Here is a 26,438-nt window from a genome sequence, read left to right on the forward strand (position 1 = left end):
TGTTTCTCTCAAGACCAATTTAAACAAGCTAAAAACAATGAGCTAAATTTCATCACCAATTACTGTGTACTGAGGAATTACTAAAGACACATTTAGATAATTTTATTTTTTAAAAAATTATTCATTTCCCCCTCAAAAGCGCAAATAGTGCATGTTGCAAGAGTAAAAATGTGAATACAAGCATATATTGTAAAGCAATTTAAACCAACAAAATATAAGCACCTGGTGAAATCACTTGAGATAACACCTAATTAGAATTCTCTTTTAAAAGGGTAGGTGAGCAAGTTAATAAACATGTAAATGAGTAATCAGGTAAATACAAAAACAAACATAATAGATAAATAAAATTTAAGAACCAATCCCTCTGTAAGGTGCAACAATTGATGATCTGAAGTAACTGGCCAATCAGATCACCTATACCAAGCACTGTGGTGCTGCAGTCTCATTCACAATTAACGAAAAAGACCCTTAAAGTGTATGTCTTTTTTTTTTTTTTTCCCCCTATGTAAATATCTCTTAAAATATGCTAACTGAGGGTGGGGGACATTGCTTAGTGGAAGAACAGGCTAGCTCCTAGCAGGAGAACAAGGCTCCAAATTCAATTAATCCCCAACACCAGGTAAAAAACAAAACAAAACAAAACAAAAAAACCTAAAACCCCTAACAATTAAGTAAGTTACAGAAGGTTACATATATGCTGTTTTAATGCTAATAGATTTTTATTTTACACATAACATCTGGAAAATACAGAAAAACAAAGATGAAATTAGAAACCATGTGTAATTTCTTTACTATTTACATCAATAGATTGGCATATTTCCCTACAGTCTGAGTAAACAAAGGAATATATTTACTACCTTTTATCATGGTTTATTTAGCATAGAAAATCTGTCCTATAATCACATGAATTTACCTAGTGACAAAAAGTTAAGCACCTGACTCAGAATTTTACCCAGCTGAAAAAGAAAAAAAAGAAAAATAAAGGTAAATCATTAGCAGAGAGATCTTGGAAAGTTACTTTTTACTTTTCTTTCTTTCTTTTTTTTTAATTTTTTAAATTTTTTAGTTGTAGATGGACACAATGCCTTTATTTTATTTATTTATTTTTATGTGGTGCTGAGGATCGAACCCAGTGCCTCACACGTGGGAGGCAAGCGCTCCACCATTGAGTCACAACCCCAGCCCATTTTTCTTTTTTAATAGACTTACTTTTTGGAATAGTTTCAGGTTTACAAAAATATTAAGTACAGAGGGCACAGAGTTCCCACATACCCATTCTCTCACACCTATTATTAACATCTTGCATTAGGGTAGTAATTTGTTAAAACTGATGAATAATATTGTTATTAACAAAAGTCCACAATTTGCATCAGAGTTCACTTTTTGCACTCTACAGTTCTTTGGGTTTGGACAAGGGCATATCGTCATGTATCCACTATTACAGTATTATATATAATATTTTAACTGGCCTAAATATCTATGCTCCACCTATTCGTTTTTTCTTCCCCCTTGCCATCCTAAACCCCTTGCAATCGCTAATCTTGCCTTTTCCAGAATCTCATAAACAAGTAGTTGGAATCCTACAGTATGTAATCTTTTCAGATTGGCTTCTTTTATGTATTTTCAAGTTCCTCCAAGTCTTTTTGGCACTTGATAGCTTACTTCTGAAGAATACTTAACTCACATGGATGTGTCACAATTTATTTTTCCATTCACTTATTGAATAAAGCTGCTACAAACATTCATGTGCAAGTGTTTGTAGATGCAAGTTTCCAAGTCATTTGATAACTAGGAGCATGACTGCTGGAATGTATGAAAAGACTATATTCAACTCTCTCTTTTTTTTTTTTTTTTTCTGTGCTGGGGATTGAACCCAGGGCCCTGTGCGATTTAGTTATATCCCCAGTCCTTTATCTTATTTTGAGACAGGGTGTTACTATGTTGACCAGGCTGGCCTTGAACTTGTAATCTTCTGGCTTCAGCCTCCCAAGTAGCTGGGATTATAGATGTGCACTACCATGCCCAGCTTATGTTCAGCTTTTTTTTTTTTTTTTTTTTTTTGCAGTGCTGGGGTTCGAACCCAGGGCCCTGTACTTGCAAGGCAAGCACTTTACCAACTGAGTTATCTCCCCAGCCCTATGTTCAGCTTTTTAAGAAAATGCTGAACAGTCTTCTAAAGTGTTTGTACCATTTTGCATTCCCACCAGCAATGAGAATTCCTGTTGTTCCACATCCTGGCCAGAATTGATATTATCAGTATTTTGGATTTTAGCCATTTATTTCATTTGTTTCTGAAACCTTTAAAAAAAAAAAAAAGTTCCTTCATGTATCATTCAATATAAGCTAATCTTCTCCACATAGGTGAAAATGGAACTATATTTTTTCAAAAGCAATTTGTAAATTATAGAAGCCAATTATAGATACACTGTTGATCTAGATCAAGGCACTTAAATACCTCATAGCCTCTCTCTCTTTTTCTCTCTGGAATCTCCTTCTTAATTCTCATCATAAACAACTGTCATATATTTCAAAGTTCAGCTTGAAGTCCTGTCCTTGTGAAGCCTCCTCAATCCCAACTACACTCCAGGAAAAACTAATTCCTCTTTACAATCTAATATTACACTCTCAAAACTATTTTTTTATCAGTTCACTCAGGAATATAATAAGTACTTAAGGTACATCAGACACTGTGTTATGAGTTGAAGAAAAATAAATTAGTAAAGCTTACAGTTTTTTCACATACATTATCTCATTTAACACTTTTGAAAATACAATGCCTCACAGATCATCACACTTATTTGTTTATAATTTCTCTAACCAGAATGAGCTCCCAAGAGTAAAGATTAAGTCTGATTCATCTTTGATTCCCCAGAGTTTAGTTTAGTATAATACCTAGCACACAGCAGACTCTAAATGCTTGATAAATGCATGAATAAATGAGTAACAGTCATTTCTTGCATTAATAAAATAACAATCAGGGTCAACACTGAAACAATCCTAATAAGTTTCCAGAGGGAGAAGGGGATAGTAAAATATTATACAAATACATCTGGGGAGAGAAAATTCCTGTGACAGAGCACCTCCAACCCAAGTCTTACTGTTTAACAAAGTCAACTGAAGATTCTATATTAAAGTTTCTAATAAGGTCATTCTGCTTAGCCATCTATTTCAATATGGCAGGCAACTATACCACCTGAGCCAAATGGAACTTTGATATGTAATCTTAAAATACCCCATGAATGGAATGATAGCCTTTTTTTTGGGGGGGGGGTATTGGGGATGAACCCAAAGGTCACTTAACCACTGAGCCACATCCCGATCCCCTTTTTATTTTGAGACAGGATCTCAGTAAGTTGCTTAGGCCCTCACTAAGTTACTAAGGCTGGCCTCAAACTTGTGATCCTCCTGCTTTAGCCTCCTGAGCCACTGGGATTATAGGCATGCACCACCATGCCTGGTGAAATGATAGCTATTTCATGAAATAATCACATGCTATCACTTCTCATAAGCTAAAAATCCAAGTCTGTACTATATAAGTAAACCCTAGAATAGATGAGAGATATATCAAGAAATTTCCCTATTTCAAAGTTTGTGGCTACTAATATTACATATAATTTCTGTCATATACTTCCCACTTTTCCACTTCAGAGCAACTGCTGCCTGAGAACCACTATCATTATTTTTTTTTATTTTTATTTTTTGATACTGAGGATTAAATTTGGGATGCTTAACCACTGAGCCACATCTCCAGTCCTTTTTTGAGACAGGGTCTCAGTAAGTTGCTTAGGGACTTGCTAATTTGCAGAGGCTGGCCTTGAACTCATGCTTCTCCTGCCTCAGTCTCCTAAGTCCCAGAGAGGACAGGTGTGCACCACCACAACCAGTTTGTTTTTTTTTTTTGTTTTTTTTTTTTGCGGTGCTGAGGATTAAACCCAGGGTCTCATGTTTGCAAGGCAAGCACTCTACCAACTGAGCTAAATCCCCAGCCCCACAACCAGTTTTTGAATGGTGTTTTCTCCTTGGGGAAATGTTTGACAAAGAAACAAAGAACGTGTATGTGTATACATAAATCATTTTATGTGTAGTTACCAAGTAAATAACGATAAGCAGAAAATATGAAGCTAAACATAAAGCCAAAGTGTAAATACTGCTGTCAGTATAGGTGAGGCTTATACATTAGCCAAGCGATGTTGTTCTCAACACCATCTTCAGAGCATATAACATACAAATTTATATCTCAATAAAACTACACATCATGAATCATTAGGGTCCATAAACAGTTGAGAAAACTCGTGTCAAATCCTTGAAGACCAGGAGTCTATCTTATTATTCCATTCACAGATGTTATATCTGATCATTACTTAATTAGAAATTGGAGGTTATTAATCTATACAGAACTATACAAAGAACTTCTGAGATAAAATCACTGCTTATCAAGGTCACTTAATTATGACCACAGTCCTCTTATTTTTCAAATATGCTCATGGTTCATTGATACAATTAGAATTTCATTTAATTTCTAGCATCAAAAATATTTCAAATTCTATTTAAGAAATGTAAATTGAGAATACATAAAAGGATTTCTACTCTCTTTCTCCTTTAGTATTTACTTTCCTTAATCTTACAACATTCATTATGTTCTGCTTATAAAGAATGCCTCACGGTTTACAAAGCCCGTGCACAACTATTATCTTAGCAACTCCATAATCAAAATCATCCTGAGGATCAATGCAGTACTGTAGAAGCAATACAACTGGAGGACCTGGGCTTGAATTCCAGCTTTTAAAGCTGTGTGACCTCAGGGACAGCTGTCTAAAATTTTAAGAGAAACAAAAAGTGAAACCATTTTTAATGTTTTTAAAATGCCTACCTAAAATATTTCTGCAAACACAACTTTTTTTCTTTTAATTTCTTTTTTTTTTAAGCCATAGGTAGACACAATACCTTTATTTTATTTTTACGTGGTGCTGAGGATCGAACTCAGGGCCTCACCTGTGCTAGATGAGCACCCTACCACTGAGCCACAACCCTAGTCCACAACTTTGAATCATGCAAATAACAAGGCTGGTAAACTTTAAAAATTCAAAATATCAAAAGTTTAAATGTAGACTAATAAATGTCATAAGAAAAACAGCTGTTAAAAAGTAAATCTCCGGGGGCTGGGGTTGTGGCTCAGTGGTAGAGGGCTTGCCTAGTCTATGTGAGGTACTGGGTTCGATCCTTAGCAGCACATAAAAAGAAAAAATAAAGTTAATGTGTCCATCTACAACTAAAAATATTAAAAAAAAAAAAAAAAGTAAATCTCCACCTGGGATTGTAATACTTCTTTAGTCATTCATGGACAATTAAAAGTATACAATTAAAATACAAATACAGTTACTGGATGTATTCTCAGATAATAATCCTATCTGCTAAATAGTCAAAGTAACAATTCTCAACTATAGAAGATTTTGTTTACTTAGGTATAACTTGTTTTATAAAATGGGTCTTCATTTGAAAAATTATTTGAAACAAATTCTTTACATTTTTAGAGTGCTTTTAATTTATGAAATGACAGCACTAAAGTCATTCACCCTTACAACTGTGTAACACTGGGGGAGGGGCATCGACTATTTAATTTTAAAGATTAAAAATAAACAAAAAATGAGTGGCCAGGTCACTTGCTTTTCAGAGAGGTGAAAAACTGGTGTGTTTCATTCTTAGTAACGTTATGCCATACTGGTTCCTTAGTACAATAAAAATAAAATTTTAAAGAAGGGAAGGCAGTGTCATGTGGGAGAACTATGGAAATGGGTTAGAAAATGTGCATTTAGTAAGAGCTATACTATTAAATAGTTATGAGACCTTGACCTACATCCTTTCTGAATCTTGTTTCCTCATCTATAAATAAGAGAGATGCTTTTATTATTATTTTATTGTATACAGGAATTTAAATTTTAAAAAGGAATTTCAGGGGGAATTATTTTGCAAAATAAAAAATTGGTACATTGGTAATTTCTCTTTGAGTCCTCAAAATCAATTTTGTATATATTCAGCATTTAGATTAATCCTTCTTGTTATAGTATGTACTCAATAAATACTTGGAGAAAAAGTGAATGAATGAAACAGGTTTTCTACAATGGGACATACATATATATCTGTATGTACATAAAACCAAAATTAATACCTTCTGTTTATATCCATTTGTTCATACAACAAATAGATACTAAGTATTTATGATATAAAACAGGAACTTGAGACGCAACAATGCCAAAAACTAAAGAAGCTTATATTCAAGGAGGGTCAGATACTAAAAAAATAAAAAGAACAAATGATTACAGATTGTCTTAACACTTTTTGAGGAATACAAAGTACTTTGTTAAATAATAGCAAGGGAAGGCCTACATCAAAAAAGAGAACTGTTTGAGGAGATGACAAGTGAGCTTAGACCATAAAGATGTCTATTAAATAAGTTATATGCAAAACTACAAGAAGAATATTCTAAGTAGATTAAATAAATAGCATAAAAGAAAAGAGTCTAAAAAGAAAAAAGGCTGATGTCTTTGAGAAAAGAACCAAACAGTATGACTGGTACCTAGTAGGCAAAAGGAGAGAGTGGCATGGATGGAGTAATGGAAAGAGGACAATGAGTTTAGAGATTTAGGTAGCAGGATGATATAGGGCCCTATACTGGTGGGGAAATGGAGGGAGGAAGGGAGTATTAAAGTAAAAGCTCATTTCAATAAATATATTTAAAACAGGGATTTTACTTAACCACACTATTTCAAGGTATAAAGCTTATAGTACAGAAGAAAGTGCAGTAAATTCAAATTGTTGTAACCAATTGGCTAATAACTACCCCAGAGCCCTGAACATGCCACATCATCTTCTGATAATAGATTTTCCAATCCTCTAGCCAGAAGGATGGATTTGTGACTCAGGCTGAGCCAATTACAGTAAGCCACCTACTGGACCAGAGATAAATCCAAGCAACTCATTCCTATAGCTACCAAAGAAACTAAATATTTAATTTAAAAATCTTGTCACGTGGGCTAGGGATATAACTCAGTTGGTAGAGTGCTTGCCTTGCAAGCACAAGGCTCTGGGTTTAATCCCCAGCACCGCCAAAAAAAAAAAAAAAAAAAATCTTGTCACAAAGAAAACTCCAGGCTAGGATAAATTCACTGAAAATTCTAATACATATTTAAGGAACAAGTAACAAGCCTGGACAAACTCAGAAAATAATAAAAGGGACACTTCCCAACTCATTTAATGGGGCCAATATTATTCATATAATACAACCAAAGACATCTCAAGAATAGAAAATTATAGACATTTCTCAAAATAATGCAGAAAAACCAAATAAAATAAATCCAGCAAAATAACAGAAAGGATAGCTTGGCAGACAGGCTTGTATCCGGGAAACATTGAGGCCGTGGCGGTCAGGGCCTCGTGGCGCTGGCTCATGGGAGACTCAGTGGTGGCTAGGGGACTGGACGACCCTCCGTGCTATTGTAGCAGGTGAGGAGGCAGAGTGCCGTGGCCAACATACACCCCACTGTCAGACCACAGAATGATGTGGCCCACAAACAGCTCTCAGTTTTTGGAGAGTATGTAGCCGAAATCCTGCCCAAGTATGTCCAACAAGTTCAGGTGACCTGCTTCAATGAGTTAGAGATCTGTATCCATGCTGATGGAGTCATCCCAGTGCTGACTTTCTTCAGGGATCACACCAACACACAGTTCAAATCCTTGGCTGACTTGACAGCAAGGGAGGTACCAATTCGGCAAAATCGTTTTGAGATTGTCTAAAACCTGCTGTCTCTGTGCTTCAACTCACTGATCCGTGTGAAGACCTATACAGATGAGCAGACACCATTTGAGTCCACAGTCTCTGTGTACAAGGCAGGCAAATGGTATGAGAGGGAGATGTTTGGAGTCTTCTTTGCTAACCACCCTGACCTAAGAAGGATCCTGAAGATAGCTTTGACGGCCATTCTTTCTGGAAAGACCTCTCCCTATCTGGCTATGTTGAGTTATGCTATGATGATGAGGTGATGCGGGTGGTGGCCAAGCCTGTGGAGCTGGCCCAAGAGTTCCTCCAGTTTGACCTGAACAGCCTCTAGGAGGCTTTCCCTGCCTATTGTCAGCCCCCTGAGAGTCTCAAGTTTGAAGCTGGAGACAAGAAGACTGAAGTCAAATAGCTCCAGGGAAGGCTTGTGAATTCTAGAGAGCATCTTATCTATGACAGAATGTTCATGTAAATAAATTCCCAGACTAAAAATAAAATAAAATAAAATAAATAATAGGATAATAAATACATCATAATCAAGTGGGGGTTGTTTTAGGAATTTAAGATTGGTTTACTACTTGAAAATAATCAACATAATTCACCATATTTAGCAATAAAGGAGAAAAACAATCTCTTCAATAGATGCAAAAAGAAAGACATATAAAGAAAGAAGAATTAATTCAATCCCATTCATGATAAAAATTTTTAACACAAAGAACCATGGAAGTACTGTCCTCAAAAGCAATAACACCTAGCACACAAATCTTAGTTTCCGAATACCACTCTTCAGTGATAGGAACCAAGTCTGCTTAGAGATTCCAAGCTGGGCACAGTGGCACATTCTGTAATCCCAGCAACTTGGGAGGCTGAGGCAAGAGGATTCCAAGTCAAGGCCAACATCCACAATACAGTAAGGCCCTATTTCAAAATAAAAAGAACTGGGGATATATAGCCCAGTGATAAAGTGCTCCTGGGATCAATCCCCAATTCCAAAAAAAGAAGTGGTTGATTTCAGAGTTGAGGTAGGGAAAATTTAAGATAAGTCATAAATATTTCATGCTGCCAGAAAGTAAAAGAAGTACTCAAAGAAATGAGAAATATCAAATGATAGAAACTAACCTGAAGGAGCTCCCAATGGCAAATATAGAACAATTCAAACAACAAAGTAATTCTAGTGCTGGATTAAAACCCACAGTAATATATGAATCTAACCTGATGTAGATAATTAAATGAATAAAATAAATGCTAGAGAAAAGATAGCTGTTTCTTACAGAATTATCATTAATAAATATAAAAGGACCTACGGAAATAGAAAATCACCAATAAGTAAATACTACAGTAGTAAACGGAGATGTAAGATTCATGAATGAATGTTAAAATCAGTGGGAAATGTTTGAGAAGAAAGATCATTTACATAGTCTCCAAATTTTGTCTGTTTCTTTCACTCACCTATCTAGATAAGATCTTATGCTGACCAGGCTGGCCACAAACTCACTATCCTCTAACCCCCAACTTCCTGAATAGCTGGGATTACATGTATGTACCACCACGTCTAGATTCAAATCATCCTTTTAAAAGTAAACTACTGCATTTTTAACTGTTTCATTTCTTTTTTTTGAAATTTTTTTTAGTTGTAGATGGACATAATACCTTTATTTATTCATTTTTATGTGGTGCTAAGACTCGAACACAGTGCCTCACACATGCTATGCAAGTGCTCTACCACTGAGCCACATCCCCAGCCCCTGTTTAATTTCTTTTTGAAGCAATAAATATAGAAATACTAATGCAATCTAACCATTATTTTGTAGTGCTTAAATATGCTATCCCTTAAATTACTCTGTACCACAAGAAGATATTAATATAGTTTTTGATACAATGCAAAATTCTTTTTATAGTGGTCTTTATCAAATGTTTATGACAAGGCTATGACAATAAAATAAACATACTCTAGGAGACAGTGCCCCCTTGTGCCAATCAATAATATTCAACAAATTAAGGAAGAACAACCAATAATTAGTTCCAACACTATATAAGCATAAAGTTCCTAAAAAAGCCTTGATCAGCTGGGAGTGCAGTCATTGGTAGAGTACTTGCCTGTGCACAATAAATAGAGAGATAAATAAATAAAAAGACCCTGATCTTTCTGTGTGTTCTTTTGGTTTGTTTTGTTCTGAGACGAGGTCTTGCTGTTGGCCCAGTCTGGTTTCAAACTTGGAGGCTGAAGTGATCCTCCTGCTTTAAGTCAACTTAAATAGCTAGGGCTATTGGTGTGCACCACCATAACTGGCTCTTTCTGTGTTTTGATTTTAACAGCTTATATTTAAAGTGGCGATCTTTAAAGATAAATGAATTGGACAATACCTAAATCACATATGACATGACTAATTTGACATTCAGTAGCAGATAACTTCAAAACTTTTAACACTATTATGGATACAAGCTCCTCAAGTGCTTTTGGGCTGAGTTTAGAGATAAGTATTTTTTCTAATCCTTAAGTTCCACAACAAAATACAAACAGCAAAACAAAAAAATCAAAAAACCTAGTATACTTCAGAGAAAAATAGATGACAAAGAAAATGACTATGGTGACTTGCTTTAAAATAAGCATATATTTCATTCAAGTTTTTAGGTATTTTCTTTTGATATCTTGGACAACAGAACTTTTTTTTTAATTTGATATATATGGCCTAATTACCCTTTATAAAGCTTCTTCAGTATGTGATAACAGACCATTAAAACATAAATAATCATTACTATAAGTATATACAGTACGTGCATAGTTACTGTGCATATGTGTGTACATTCATGTGCACATGTGTGCACACACAGTTACTGAAACGCTTTATTACAGACAAAAGTATTAAAGCACTAGACTTGCTAAAGAGAATACATTAAGAAAATAAAAAACATAACAAGTAACAAGTGATGTAAAACACTCAAAAGCACTGTATCTTCCTAATGGTTGGAACGACCACAATTCCTTTTTTTTTTTTTTCATGGTACTAGGAATTGAACTCAGGGTCTGGTGCATACTAGGCAAACATTCTGTCACTGAGTAACAGCCCAAGCCCACAGTTCCATTTCTATTGAGCATAGTCATTAGGAAAATTAAATGAATTACCATTGATGAAGTACTTTCTATGATAATGTCATAAAATGTTTGTTGCATAAGTGAATTAATAAACATAAGAAACTCACAGAAGTTATATTCAATAATACCTACTTTCTGAGGTGGTCATGTTCTTTCAAAAATAGTTCAGTTCTTCTGTTGTTTACTCCAGATCCACTTTTATATGACCTAGAACACATAAAGAAAATTTAAGAACATTTTTGGAAGACAGTATAAAATCAGAGTAAGTGACTGACCCTACTGATAACAAAAGTGAACAAAGTGTGCCTCTTTCACTGTTTTGAATAATTAAAATATTTTAATTTCCTTTAAAAAATGCTATTATAAATAAATATAAATGCTTCTCTAATTAAGACCTAAGAGTTCACTATAGTTTTCACCAAAATAACCCCACATTCTTAATCAACAACAAAAAAAATCTTACTTTTCCTTTCTTTGTCTGTTATCATCTATATCTTCTTTACTTCAAGTGGAAGTAAAACAATGGACTGATTAGAACATGGAGGGGAAATCTACTGAATCAAAATGTTTTTCTTCAAAACAGTACATGCCATCCATCAACTAAAGCCTAAGGACCAATGTAATGAAGTGTTCAGTGAAGTGCCAATTTTGGCATACTTAAAGATTTCTATCTTAGTTAAAATTTACAAAAAAAAGTCTTATCACTACTGCTAACACTTTCATTTTTCTGTTTTCCACTAAAAATAAAGTATCAAGATTGAATTTTTAAAAATTCAAGTAACTGCACAAATGCTACTCTAAAAAAAAAGAGAGTCATGTTGCTAAAACTGAGATTCTGGCTGAGAAGCAGCACTACTATACAAAGCACAACAGAAAAATACCAGGAAAAGGACAATGATACAACCAACAACATATTGGACTTGGAAGATTGATGACTTGGATTTAATAGTCAATTAACCTTAGACAAGTCTCTTAATACCTAGTTTTGTAAAATAAGACTAATAATTTCTATCTTTATCAAAAGATTATTATGAAAGCAAAAAAGATAATATATGGAAAAGTACTATGTAACTGCAAAAAACTACAAAACTCTCAGGTATTGTTTTTATGCCTCATCTCACTAATTATAATCTGCCTTGTGCTATACTATTTTGAATAATGTACCTTATTTCCCTGCAGCACCTAGATTATAAACTCCTACAGGCCAAGTTGGTCTTTTCATTTCTGTTGACATGTCTTACTCACAGTTGGCACTCAGGAAACAGTGTAATGAATGGTTGCACATATTTTTATCATCATTTTTCAAAACTAAGTTATTATAGAGGGTTGCATTCTAGTCACTCCTATGAAGTGTAAAAGTGCTATTTATACATTAAAGACCACCCTCTACTGCGGTTCTTACTGTACTCCTCAAAATGCATATGTAAGTCAACTGTACAGAAACTAAAGACTTATATAAACCCAAAAAGCAAAAATAATATTAATGATTGTCACAGTAGTACAACAAAATAAGGGAGTTTCAGGAAAGTGTTTCTCAGAGTACACACAATACATATCAGTTTATGATAAGTGTATATCATTGTTTATGAAACCTAAGTAGCATAAATTTATCACAATGAGACAATGATAGGTATCATCAGATGGCCCAAAAAAGGAAAGTTTTCAGCTTCAATCAGATGGCCACAGGACTAGACTTGATGTCAGTCAAGTTTATTTGTGAAAAAAATTTCGAGAATATGAATGAAAAGGCTGAAGATGTGGCTCAGCAGTAGAGAGCTTGTGTAGCATTAGCAAGGGCCTGAGTTCAATCTGCAGTACCACCAAAAAAGAGTATGAAATGCTAGAATATATCATCAAGAGTGGGGTGAAGGAATGGAAGAAAAGAATAAATCTTTAAACTTATGGACTGAGATAAGCGTAAAAATGTTGAAAGTCCTTAAATAATTTGAGGTAAAATGATGAGTCTGCATTAAATCTGGAAAAAACACATATTTCAGAATTTCAGGGAAATAAAGGCTAACTAATAGCTACTGAATATAAAATTGTTAGGATAAGGGAGAGGAATAGGAGATGGATATTAAACAAGGGAAACATGGAGAACTTCAGTTATTGGTGATGTTGTAATTCTTAAGGTTGGTAATATGAGACCAGAAAAGAACTCATGAAGATATGATCTAAGCTGGACTTTGAATAAAGACAGGAAGGTGAAGGTTGGTGGGAGACAATGGTAAAACTAGGGAACCAAGAGATAAGACTGACAAAGTTATCAGGACCGGATCGTAGCAGCAATGTTCAAAAAACATTGAAATGATAATTAGAAACCCTGAAATCTACATTCTGACTGCAGTTAACTACAGTTATATTCTAAATCTTAATAAGCACTCTACAAAATAAAAGGTAACTTACTCAATATCTTTTCGTACTGATCCCATGAGATTCTCCCTTTCCCGTATTGCCATAAAGTTTGCTTTGGTTTTATGAAATTCATGTGTATAATCCTGCAATAAATCAACATCTAGTCTTAACATAAGTCATGTCATCACACTGTAAATTTCTAAACCCTATCTTTCCTTTCTATCTTCTAGTACCTTGTCTTATGAGGTAGAAATATAAAGAAAAAAAATCCTAACATAAAATGATTTCAGGTAGTCCAGGATAAAATTTTGGAAGTTTTGTTTATTTAAACTCAATGGACCTACTTAATAGGTTTATTTCTAAATTTCCTCTTTTTCTTCTTGCAGTGCTGGAGATCACACCCAGGATCTTGAGCATGCCCGCTTTACCACTGAGCTACACACCCCTCAGCCCAAATTCCCTCCTTTTGGTGACCCATTGGTAATTTATTTTGGTAATTCCGAAAATGAACAAATGAAGAAGAACAAAATCAGAAGAATCACAAGGAACAAAATAATCTTTAAAACATTTTCCTTTATTTTTATACTACTGTATTTTTAAAAGACATTAAAGAATATTTATTACTTTTTTTAATTCAAAAAAGTACATAAACAGGATGAATCATCTTCCAGAAAGCATCTATTAATTAATCTTTTAAAATCAAATAAAACACACGAACTTGGGGAGAATAGAAAAAGAGAACCCGAAGGTATAAGGGTTAAAAGAAAATAAGAAATCTTGCTCCACCACTCATAACTATTATCATCCCTTTCTTGTATTTTCATTCAAGAAACGTGTTTCTACATATTCAATCTTGTCTGTTATTTCTTTCATTTTTTCCCCCCTAGCACAGAGGACTGAACCTGAGGGCACTCATTACTGAGCTACATAGCCAGCCCTTTTTAAACTTTTAAAAATTTGAAGCATGGTGGCACTCGCCTGTAATCCCAGTGGCTTGAGAGGCTGAGGCAGGAGGATTTCAAGTTCAAAGCCAGCCTCAGCAGAGAGGCCCTAAGCAAATCAGCGAGACCTTGTCTCTAAAAAAATATTTTAAAAAAGGCCTGGGGATGTGGCTTGGTAGTTAAGTGCCCGTGGGTTCAATCCCTGGTACCAAAATAAATAAATAAATAAATAAACAAGATTAAATTAACTGAAAAACAGTCTTGCTAAATTGCTGAGACTGGCCCTGAACTAGAATTCCTCTTGCCTTCATCTCCCAACTTGCTGGGATTACAGGTGTACACCATTGTGCCTGTCCTGCTTTCACTTTTTGCTAAAGAAATCCCAATATACATTCTGATACACACTCTTTTTTATAGATCATAAAATATCAAGCAATCTTTCCATATAAGCAAATAGAAATCTACAACACTTTTTTCATTTTTACTTTTGGTTCTGGTGGTGTAGGGGACTGAACCCAGGGTCTCCTGCATGATAAGCAGATGTTCTACCACTGAACTATATCCCAAACCCCTACATCACTCTTTGTAATAGCTGTATAGAATATTATGACTATCATAATTTAATAAATTCACTAGTGATAAACATTCTAGTTGTTTTCATTTATTTGCTATTAAAAATGCTGCAAAAGGGGAAGGGAATATACTTAATGGTAGCATACTTGCATAGTATGTGTGAGGCCCTGGGTTCAACTGTCAGCACAACATATACAAACACACACATACACAAGCTGCAGTAACCATTTTCTGTACATATATTTTGTTGAATAAGCAGGTTGGCATATGACTATAATCCCAGGTACTTTTGGGAGGCTGGGGCAGGAGAATGGCAAGTTCAAGTCCAGCCTGGAGAATGTAGCTCAGTGGTAGAACACTTGCCTAGCATGTGCCAGACCCTGGGGTCAATTCCCAGTACTGAAAAAAAAAAAATTTCTGATAGAGATAAATTGCCTACTGGAACGATTATACCAAAATTTACAGACCCACCAATAGTTTATGAGTGCCTATTCTTCTACATACTTGTCAATGATGGGTTATAAATATTTGTTAATCTGATAGGTGAAAAAAAATCTCATTTTGATCTATTTTATTTGGGAATATTACTGAACATCTTTTGGTTTCAGCCTTTTTTTTTTTTTTTTTTTTTTTTTTTGTGCTGCTGAGAACTGAATTCAGGCCCTTGAGCATGCTAGGCTCTACCACTGGGCTATACCCACAGTCTTCAGCCACTCACTTAAGTGAGCAAATTTATATTCTTTGCCTATTTTCCTACTAATTTGTCTTTTTTTGGTACCAGAGGTTGAACCCAGGGATGCTTAACCAGCCCTTTTTATTTTTTATTTTGAAACAGGGTCTCACTAAGTTGCTTAGGGCATCACTAAATTGTTGAAGCTGGCCCAGAACTTGCAATCCTCCTGTCTCAGCCTCCCCAGCTGCTGGGATTATAGACATGTACCCAACCACGCCCGGCTTAAGTTGTCTTTTTTTTTCTATTTCTATTATTTCTCTGAATATTAAGCAAATTAGTTATTTCCTTTAGTTTCTGGTATTAGATCTTAGAAAACCCTCTACTGCTCCAAAGTTTATAAATTTCAACCATGCTTTATTCTAAAATTTTATGGTTTCTTTTTCTTTTTTACTTTCCTCTCGCATTACTGGGGACTAAACACAGGGTCTTGCTCATGCTTATTTTTCTACATATACTCTTTGGTCCATCTGGAATTTATTCTGGTTGTGAAGACTGAGATAGAAATTGAGGTAGTTGTCCTCCTGCCCCCAAATAATTAGTCAATTGTTATAGTTCCATTTATTTTATAATTTCTTTGTCCTGATATAAAACACAACTTTTATCAGAAACTAAATTTCCATGCATATTTAGTCTATATATGAACTCTATTCTGTTCTATTGGTACATATATTTTTCCTTCTAGAATCACAATGTCTTAATTATTCTAACTTTTTAACAAATTTTAGTAATTGGTAGAATTAGGCACTGCTTATCTTAATTTTTAGAAGATGATCTTAATTGAACTTTACTTTTCTTAGTTATTCTTGTATTTATATGATTCCAAATAAATTTTTTGGGTCACTGTGTCATTAAAAAAAAAAAAAAAGACAAACAATGAAAAAATCCTGCTACTTCCACTGGGATGACATTCAATTTATAAGTTGATTTAGAGGGAAATTTTCCCACCCAAAAACAGAGTAATTCTTTCCTTTGCTTAAATTTTCATCTATGTCCCTCAGTATACAAGTTCTACATAAGAATTTTATAGTTTCATCATTATATTTATGTATATATATATATACATATATATATATGTATTTTGTTTGTTTGTTTGGTGCTGGGAATTGAATGCAGGGCCTCATGCAACACCTTCCATTAGATTTCTAACAGGTGACTCTATGTAGGAAAACTGCTTGTTTTTTTTTTTTTGTTTTGTTTTTTTTTTTTTTTTTTGTGGTGCTGGGGATTGAACCCAGGGCCTTGGGCTTACAAGGCAAGCACTCTACCAACTAAGCTACATCCCCAGCCCGGAAAACTGCTCGATTTTATATATTAATTTTGTAATCCACCATCTTACTGAATTAAACGTTTCTAATTTTTTTCAGTTTATTTTCTTGGGTATAGCGGTCATATAGTCTTATCCTGCCACAAGACAGGAATTTCACTTCTTACTTTCTAATATTTATTTCAGTTTTCTTTTTACTAATTGCCCACCAAGAACTTCCAAAACAATGTTAGACATTTGGAGTTCACGTGGGTATATCTGTCTTGTTTTTATCTCCAAAGGGAACATTTTCAGTGCTTTACCATTAACTCCAATGCTAATTTTTAATCTGAGAGTCATACTTCTGCATCAGGTAAATAATCTTTCTATTCTTATTCTTTTGTGTATTGTGCTGAGGAGCAAACCCAAAGGTCTTATGCATGCTAAGCACACACTCTACCACTGAGCAACACTATAGTTTTCGTCCTGTTTTTAAAAAGCTTTGAAAATTAGAAATAGTAGCTGAATTTTATCAATATTAACAATGTTTGGCTGGATGTGGTGGTGAATGCCTTTAACTAATCCTAGCAATTTGGGAAACTGAGTCAGAAGGACATCAAGTTCAAGGCCAGCCTCAGAAACTTAGCAAGACCTTATCTCAAAATAAAAAAAACTAAAAAAGGTCTAGGGATGCAGCTAAATAGTAGAATGTCCCTGGGGTCAATCCCCAATACTGGAAAATAAGAGGCAAGGGGAGGCTTCTAACTGAACTACTACACTTTTAATACCACCATATAAATCTTTGCATTTATTTGGTTTAGTTTTTTTTATATACTTTTAACATTTTCCCAACCAATACACTATTTATAGTAAATTACTCCCCCTTGCATATTATCTTGAAAGTCTGATAAAACTGTAATCTAAAACACCATATTATTGTCGATGCATGAATATTGGCTATGTTCTGTTACAGCTAGCTGACAGGTCTTCTAGAAGTATATGGACCAAGTGATAAGTATTCGATTTCATAAGGAAAAAGCAAGAGTTATTAAATATTTTCAGAATTTTACACTACTGACCAAAAAAGGAAAAAAAAAATATATTTCTATAGCATGTCATTTATCTTCTCAGAAAATTTTTCTCTTTATTCTTTTAAATACATATGTACCTATCCTATTCAGGGATTAAAAAACAAATGAAACAAAACTCTTGTGATAATGTAAAAAGTTTCAAGCTTTATATTACCTGTAATATGTCTCTATGTCGCTGTAACGTATGCATCAGTGCTGCATTCAAGGAGGGGACACCTGCGCTATTGGTATATTCTGCCATTTTATCATTTACCCCTGTAAGCTAAGGAGAAAAAATAAATTTAAAAAAAAATTTAGAAAGCACCATAAGCAGCTAAAAGCAAATTATTTTTTTTACATACGTATGCCCTTTTGACTGACAATAGAACAAAACCCAAGATAGCAGGCAAGGATTCAGCATGTTCCCCCAAATAATTCATGAAGGCTAAAATAATACCCATATAACTTGGGGATGGCTGTCATTAAATTCAAGTGGCATGGGAAGGAACACACCTTAAATGAATGAATGATTTCAGTAAATATGTCTGCATCAATTCAACACAGTACCATACATAACAAGTACACAGTTAACAGCAAAACAGTCCACAGAAAGCACTTACCCTTGCCAAAAGTTGTTCAATCTCAATTGCCATTGTCTCAAACATTCTGTCTTGGCTTGATCCATTTAAAAGGGGTGTTGTGTCAGAACTAAGGAAAAGTTCAATTAAAAGAATCCATTACTCAATTCTAGTCCTTTAAAACAAACCTAATAAGGTAATTATTCTTTTTTATAGATGATTTTTTAAGCTTTATTTATTTTTATGTGGTGCTGAGAATTAAACCCAGTGCCTCACATGTACAAGGCAAGCTTTCTACCACTTAGCTACAACCCCAGCCCAAGGTAATTATTCTTAAAGAGGTCAAGCACACTCCTGAAATAGTCCCTTTATTTATTTAGAAGTTATGATATTTACAGTTTTCCTATAAAGGTCACATATGTCCTACAATATTAAATTCAGTATAAAATATAATGAAATGTAATATTTTCCCAAGCTTTAATACACCTACTCTTAATAATGGAAAGAAATTCCAAATGCTTGTTTACAGCTTCCCAAGTGGTAGAAAGTAAGCTATGGCAGCATCCAATTAAATTTTTAATTTGATTATGTGAAAGAAAACTGTAGAACTGTTGAATGTCTTATATGAAAAGTCATTGAAATGGATTATAGCTTATGTTATGGGGTCTGAGAAATCAACTCTTAAATTTTTACCCTCCAAAATTACAGTTCCTTAAGCCTTAAGTTCTCTCTTTTTTTCTCTTTTTCTTATGCACCAGGGATTGAACCCTGGGGGGCATTTAACCACCGCGTCACATTCCTAGCCCTATTTATTTTTTATTTTGAGACAGGGTCTTGATAAGTTGCTTAGGGCCTCACAAAATCACTAAGGCTGGCCTAGAACTTGTGATCCTCCTGCCTCAGCTTCCCAAACTGCTGGGATTACAAGCACGTGCCCTGTGCCCAGAGGTCTCTTTTCTTGACTCTTACCAAGAAGAAATAAAATTGAGATTTAAATGATCCAGAATGGATAACTAGCTGTTGAATAATCAGCCTGTAGATGCCATGTCTGGCATATTTATATACTAACCCTCTACATCTCCACTTGTAACATGCAATCATCTCATTTTATTTTGCAAAAATGTATTCACTATCTTTTTATATCTGAATATTCAGTCAAAATTCTAACTCTAATTTTAAAGTGAAACATATGTTTAAAAGGCTCAAATTCTAATATTGCATATCCTGAAAGTTTCTTTTGCCTCTTTTTGAAAAACCACTATCCTTCCTTAGGTCCCCAAGTATTACCATATGGAGAGATGAATACAAATTGGAATTACTCTGGACACAGAAAAATGCCTTCTTCACCATCCTAGGAATCAGTTAAATTTAATTCCTTTTACTATGCTCTCCGATCTTTCTGAAGACTTTGTCCTACCTAACAGTGCTAGGGTGTGGCAAATGAAACAGATTAAATCATTAGTTCAATATCAAAAAGTCCTTTAGCTACCACTATTTCCCCCTCTATATTTCCTTCAATAGCAGTAACAACAAGCAGTGAAATAACCAGAAAATAGCTAATATGAATTTTAATTTTAAGATGTTTAACTAAAGTTTTTATTAATTCTTGAAACATTCCAATTTATCTGCCCTAAAATATGCTATCAAAATATCTAATTCTTTATTATGTGTGAGAGCCAAGTCAAAGGGTTATCTCCTAGAATGTCCCCAAGCAAAAAATGTTCTGTATACTATTAATACAGATCCTCCCCTATCAGATAAATAAAAAGGAACAATGGGCCAACTGAAAGTAAGGTTGAGGGAAGAAACTGCCTTCGTCTTGTTTGTGTGTGTGTGTGTGTATACATACATACATATACATACATATATATATATATATATATATATATATGTATATACATATATATATTTTCTTTTCCTACCTCCTGGGACATAGTAGATGCTCATTAAATTATTCATTGAATGAATGAAATGAATGAATAACAACAATCTCTGCTACTGGTTATTTCATATTCACTATTCTCAGGACAGTATTTGAGTTCAGAGAAATGGTCAAAAACTCATTCTTCACCATCCTAGGAATCAGTTAAATTTAATTCCTTTTATAGATGTGTGATGATTTATGACTTTGAAGTTCTCAAACTATACAAAGGCAGGAAGGAAAGATTCTAGAAGAAAAATTCTGCACTGCTGAGTTTATTTATTGTGACATGTTTTCAACCTGGCATCAAAAAAAAAAAAAAAAAAAAAGAAGAAGAAGAAGAAAAAGAAAAAAATTCTCTTTGGCACGTACATTGGATTTTGATCCTCACAACTTTAGGATTTTTATTTAAAGGGTCAGTTAGACTGAAGTAATTCTACAAAGTCAGTCCCAATTTGTAGTAGAATTTCTTTAGGAATGATTTGAGGATAGTTTTCACTTTAAAAGAGTTAACAAGAGTATGATGCTTATAAAGAACAGAGAGCACAGAATAAGCATCATGGAATACTATCTTTTAACAAACATGAGGTTTAAAATTGTATACTTGCTGGAATAACCAAATGGGAGACTTAAATTCCATAAAAACGTTTTCAACCATATAAGTTTACTTGTAAAAAAGAACATTCCTCATTCTCTTTACTTGCTAAAAACAATGATGCTGAGCCCAGAGCAATGCACTACAATGAAGTCCATGTGACTTGCTACCAACTTATTTTGAGGTTCCCAGAGTCAACTGCTATCTTTGCAACCTGTGTGCCCTTCCTAATAAGGAACAACACTTTGCCTATAATGTTAACATAAGTCTTTAGTTGAATGTGCATAATACAGTAGGTGGGCTATATGGAATGTGCATAATACAGTAGATGGGCTATTTAGTGTGTGGTGGGCTCCATATATAGAAAGATGTGGGTTCAATTTCAAGTTAGGTTTTTGTTGTTTGTGGGGGTTTTTTTTGTTTTTTGTTTTGTTTTGGTCCTGGGGATTGAACTCAGGTGCACCCAACCACTGAGCCACATCCTCAGTCCTTTTTTGTATTAGATTTAGAGAAAGGGTCTCCCTGAGTAGCTCAGCACCTTGTTAAGTTGCTGAGGCTCACTTTGAACTCGAGATCCTCCTGCCTCAGCCTCCAGAGTTGCAGGGATTACAAGTGTGTGCCACCACGCCCAGCCTGTTGTTTATATTTTTTAACTGAAAAATATCCCACCCACCACTAATCATTGAAAAAGCATGCAAGTAAGAGCGAATCAACAACTCTGCCACCAACAATTTCATTGCAAGGATATACAGAAACATTCTACATAAAAAACGTTCACAGTATTTACATAAAGTTCTTAGAACAGTACCTAAAATATGATGAATACTCTTATCAGTTATTAAAATTATTAATTAGCAAAAATTAGAAACAACATCCATCCATTGAAAGGTTAAACCCTGATATACAGAGTACAGTACTACAAACAGCAAATGAAAATACAAGCTGTGGAAATGCTTCCGCAGCTGAATCTCAAAGCTAATGTTAAACAAAAAAGCAAGGTGCAAAATAATTATTGTAGGCTACTATGAATTGCCTAGGAATATAAACACATGTAGGAAAAGTATATGGTGGGATACACACGCATATGAATCAAAGTAGGATGCCATCAGGGCTTCAGATGAATCAGTTATGGTCATTTCTAAAAATGGGAGACAGATCTATGGGAGTCCTTTATATCATTATTTACACCTTTCTAAGTGTCTTAGACATTTCCTAGTATTTTTGTGAAACAAGTAAATGACTTTAAGTAAGCATAAGATTCCAAGATATGAATATATTTTCCATAAGTTCAATACAGTAATTTGCTAGTTTCTCACAAAAAGTATCAAAAATAAAAATAGTTTTGATGATTAATAGTGAGGATACACGTTGTATAAGATTTACTATAAAAGCATAAACACCAAAAGAGCAGTATGTATACTTTGCATTTGGGTATTTTCTCAGACTCATTTAGCAATTAGAAAACAAAAGATACCATGTGGGCACATCAGCCATGTTTCTGTAAACTGGCTAAGCGAGGAACTCCTCTTTCTCTGTTTTTTGGTGGTGCTGGGGATTGAACCCAGGGCCTTGCACATGCTAGGCAAGCTTATATCCCCAGCCCCAGAACTCTTATTTATCCTGCTTGTTTTGTTTTTTGTGGTCTTGGGGACTGAACCCAGGGCCTAATACATGCTGGGTAAGTGCTTTGCCACTGTGCTTTGCCACTGAGCTACATCTCCAGCTCTGGAACTCTTATTTTTATTTTATTTTGTGTGTGTGTGTATGTTGCTGGTGATTGAACCCAGGGCCTTGTGCATGTGAGGCAAGCACTGTACTGTGGGGAGCTATATCCCCAGTCATGGAACATTTATTCTTGATACAAACTCATTCTTAAACTCTAGTTTCCTCCTGAGATCATCACAAACTTTACCTAAGGATCCCAAATAAATGCTAGTTTTAGGAATTAAGAAGAATTTCAATAAGTCACTTAAAAATAAAACAACTGTGACAAAGAAAATAAAACATCAAAAATTTGCCAATAGGCAAATTACAAAGGTTATATATTTTAGTTTAGTTTGCTTGTTTATTTGTTTTAAATCTCTAAAAACATTTTATAGTTTAAGGCATAAGAGACAGAATCTGGTAGTACCTATACCTGTCGCGTCTTCCATCTCGGGTGCTGCTGTGACTGTAACTTGTACATAGTTTACTGAAGGAAACTAGTTTCAGGTCAAGTTCATTTTCCAGTTGTCGAGCCTGTTTCCTGAGATCTTTAACAAAATTATAAACGCAAATAATTAGACACGAAGATTCTATCATTAGACATGAAAATCATAAGACTATTCTGAAGAAAGCAAACTATAAAAATGTTCATATATTGACATTTGATTCAGTTCCTCCCCCTTAAAGACAACCAAAGACTTAACCAAAAAAGTAAATTAATCACTTATTTAAACTTCCCATGGAGCAGGAAGGGAAGTAGCAGTGGGAGATGCAAACATTCAGCTTTATTCCAAAGACAGATGATAAATGTTCTAATATCCATGAAATTTCTAGAGTGGCAGAGTGCTTGCCTAGCATGCACAAGGCCCTGAATTTAATCCCCAATTCAGCAATAAAATAAAATAAAACAGAGAGACCACAAATTACAAAGAAAATGAATGTTTTATGATCAGGACTACATCAATTTACCAGCTAACTTTATGTAAGAAAGAAGCCACAGTAATTTTTGACAGGAATTTTGCTATCTTTTTATGTTCTGAAGCTTTGTCAGGCTTATGAAATTCTTTTCTTAATAGTAAAATATCTAGCAATTAACATAAAGAAAAATATTGCAATTAATAAAAATTTTAAATCATCTTTTCGCAAACTTACTGAAAAATTTGGGAGGTGAAATTAACCATCTGCTACTAACAATGTCAAATATGAGTATGACAGAAAAAAAAAGCATACATTTTAAAGGCAGAAGCAAACAAGCAAGCAGAGAAATTGGTATAGTAGCATTTAAGGGGCTGAGCATGAGAAGCTCAGATATATGTGTGGATTTCCAGATGTACACTTATTCATGATGGTTAAAATAAAAGGATTAAAATATAGGAAGTATGGTATAAGAATGTCTCAGTGATAAAGAATACAAAACATTATTTCAGATACTTTGCAAACAGAAGTAGGAAGCACAGTAAGATAGTGGAGCATATTTTCCCAGAGGCAAAATTCCTTGTTTGAATTTCAGCTGTTATCTGCAGGCTCTAAGACTTACTTGCAAGCTACTTAATCTATAAATCTTTTTCAAAAAATCTCTTATCTTGAAGATTTTTCTATGCATTAGAAAAAGCAAATGCTTAAAGCACCCAGTCGGGAGCATTTTGGCAATAATGAGCTGCTATTTTATTACTGCATGGTGCTTCAAAAGAGCATAACCTGAAGACTAGTATTAAAGATACCAGTAGGCACTTCTACATAATTTAAAAATATTTTCTAGCTAGTATACACATTTCAAATGGGCAATTCAAACAGTATGCTTCTCTGTAATTTTAGTAACTGTCTTTTCTTATAGAAACATCAAGTAAAAATCACTTTGAAAATATGTCAGACTAGTATGTACAAACTTAAAATTCAGTTTCTTAGACCAAATTGCTGATGGTGACAATCCCATAGTTTCCAGAGGCTTCAATGGGTAGCAAGAGGACGCAGGTCATAAAGGGTACAGGGATTTGGAAAGTGGTTTCTATGCTGCAGCAAGGAAAGAGGCAGTTGAAAGAAAAAGATGAGACTTCTTCCATCTTTGCTGTTCATCGAGGTCCAGGAATGAATTTTATATGACCTCACTTGATTGGGTCATATTTTCAGGAATTAAATAAATGCACCTGTCAATCACAGGAAGTTTTTTAGTTTTCTTTTTTTGTGGAAGAGGTACAGCGAATTACAACTCAGTTTCTCTCAACTTTCTCTTTTTAACAAAACCGATCCTAGACTCCAGGGTGAAGGAAAAGTTATTTTCTGTCTTCAAACACCCATTCCTGGAAATCTCAGCCTGAAGCTGCCACCGGGATCCAGTAGGAGACATTCCGCTCATTAAGTCCCCGGATGGACGGGACTAAGTTCCTTTCTCTTTTCCCACTCAGTTTTCCAACAGTGACATCAACTCCAAGGCGTTCACTACTCCAGTCTTCCGGGCTCTGGATTTTCTAGCTGCACACTACTCAGTTTGTACCAAAGCCCCGTTGTCCGAGCTTCACTATCTCTCAACCATTTTTACTTTGGTGACTCCGGCCCCTCTTTCTCTCCAACCCCGTTCTGTCCACTCTGCTCAACCCCTATTCCTGGTCTTGTTCACACCGTTGGGTCAGGCCAGCCCTCTCCCTCAGACCATTCGGTTTCCTCGGTCCCCAGGCCCCAGGGATTCCACTAGGCAATTCCTCCTCTAAGCTCGGCCGCTCCGGAAGCCTGACTCTTTCCACTGCTGCTTCTCCCAAGATCTATCCACACTCAGCCCCGCTACCCATTGCGGGACCCACCCGGAGGCCTCGCCCTCACCTTCCCAGTAATTGCTGGTTCCTGCCGCCATCTTTGTTGTCCAACGTCAGTCGGGATAGGAGAGTAGAGGCGATGCGGGCCAGAGAGTCACCTCTGCCCCTTCTTCCGCCCTGAGCGCCAGGGCCGATGGGATACTGGAACATCCTCAAACACCGCCATCTGGTGGGTCAATTTGTTATTTTACAGCTTTGGAGTAGCAAGATGAAAACTTGAACTTAAGCTCCTGAAGCTCCAGGAATGCAGGTCGGCTGCTGTTCGGACCTGTTTGGCGCACCAAATCTTCATCATCTCCTTCATCTTGACTTATCCCTTCGCTCAACAGGTGCCTACACGACTGAGAGGAGAGTCATCCTCAGACAGAATTCCCTCAATTTCCCGCACCTTCCCAGCCAACCTCTTAGGAAGCCAGAGGTTCTTCCTCATCCTGTCTCCATCGTCCATCGTCAATCTAACATCTGTCATTGTGCTCCATCGTCCAGTCTCTGTAGCATCTGTGCCGTTCTCCACTGGCCACTTTGCCTGGGTCTACCATAGTTAGAGTTTCATTCCCTTTCCAACCAGCAAATCTAGAAAGTGTATACTGATTCCATATGCTCTCCTTCTGACCCCTCAAACCATTAAAATCGATGTTCGAACCCACCCTGTACAGATATATAAATTATTACAGTCTATTGGAGTTGACATTTTACCAGTTCTGGTGAAATTGTAGTCATTTTACCTCGTGACATCCTTTTCCCGACTCTCATTTGTAATTGTCTTTAATATTTCCTTTACCTGGGCATTGAGAATCACGTCAGACAGTAATTTTTGCTTCAACTGTCAAACTTACAGAATCCATGAGAAAACCCTACTCTGTTTACCCACATTTTAATCACTTCATTTTCCTTCCTTCTTGTTGTTCTAAGATTCCTTCTCTTATCATTTCCTTTCTGTTTTAAGAAATTCCTTCAGTCACTTTTTCTAAAGAGGTCAGTAAATGACAAATTCTATTTTTTTTTTTTTCCATGAGAATGTCAATTTCTCTTTCATATAAAGTCTGGGTTCTT

The 26,438-nt window shown here is 35.1% G+C and overlaps 1 protein-coding gene and 1 pseudogene across 9 annotated transcripts in view; one reads left to right on the forward strand and one right to left on the reverse strand.

Moving 5' to 3' along the window:
- Gosr1 (golgi SNAP receptor complex member 1) overlaps window positions 1-25,446 on the reverse strand; it is a 52,742-nt gene extending 27,296 nt beyond the window's left edge. For 7 of the 9 annotated variants that reach the window (XM_047544536.1, XM_047544535.1, XM_047544534.1 and 4 more), the window contains exons 1-6: window positions 25,393-25,446; window positions 23,006-23,126; window positions 18,401-18,488; window positions 17,956-18,063; window positions 13,272-13,363; window positions 10,998-11,072 (exon numbers count right to left, since the gene is read on the reverse strand). In XM_047544536.1, the coding sequence (XP_047400492.1) occupies window positions 10,998-11,072; window positions 13,272-13,363; window positions 17,956-18,063; window positions 18,401-18,488; window positions 23,006-23,126; window positions 25,393-25,423 (515 nt within the window). In that variant the 5' untranslated portion in view covers window positions 25,424-25,446. The remainder of the gene's footprint in view (window positions 1-10,997; window positions 11,073-13,271; window positions 13,364-17,955; window positions 18,064-18,400; window positions 18,489-23,005; window positions 23,127-25,392) is intronic. The other 2 variants (XM_047544529.1, XM_047544527.1) reach the window with 1 other exon arrangement.
- Window positions 6,247-8,183, forward strand: LOC124981229 (NADH dehydrogenase [ubiquinone] iron-sulfur protein 3, mitochondrial-like; annotated as a pseudogene).
- Window positions 25,447-26,438: the final 992 nt, after the last annotated feature.

The sequence above is a fragment of the Sciurus carolinensis genome, chromosome 3 (assembly GCF_902686445.1).
Source record: "Sciurus carolinensis chromosome 3, mSciCar1.2, whole genome shotgun sequence".
Classification (NCBI taxonomy): domain Eukaryota; kingdom Metazoa; phylum Chordata; class Mammalia; order Rodentia; family Sciuridae; genus Sciurus; species Sciurus carolinensis.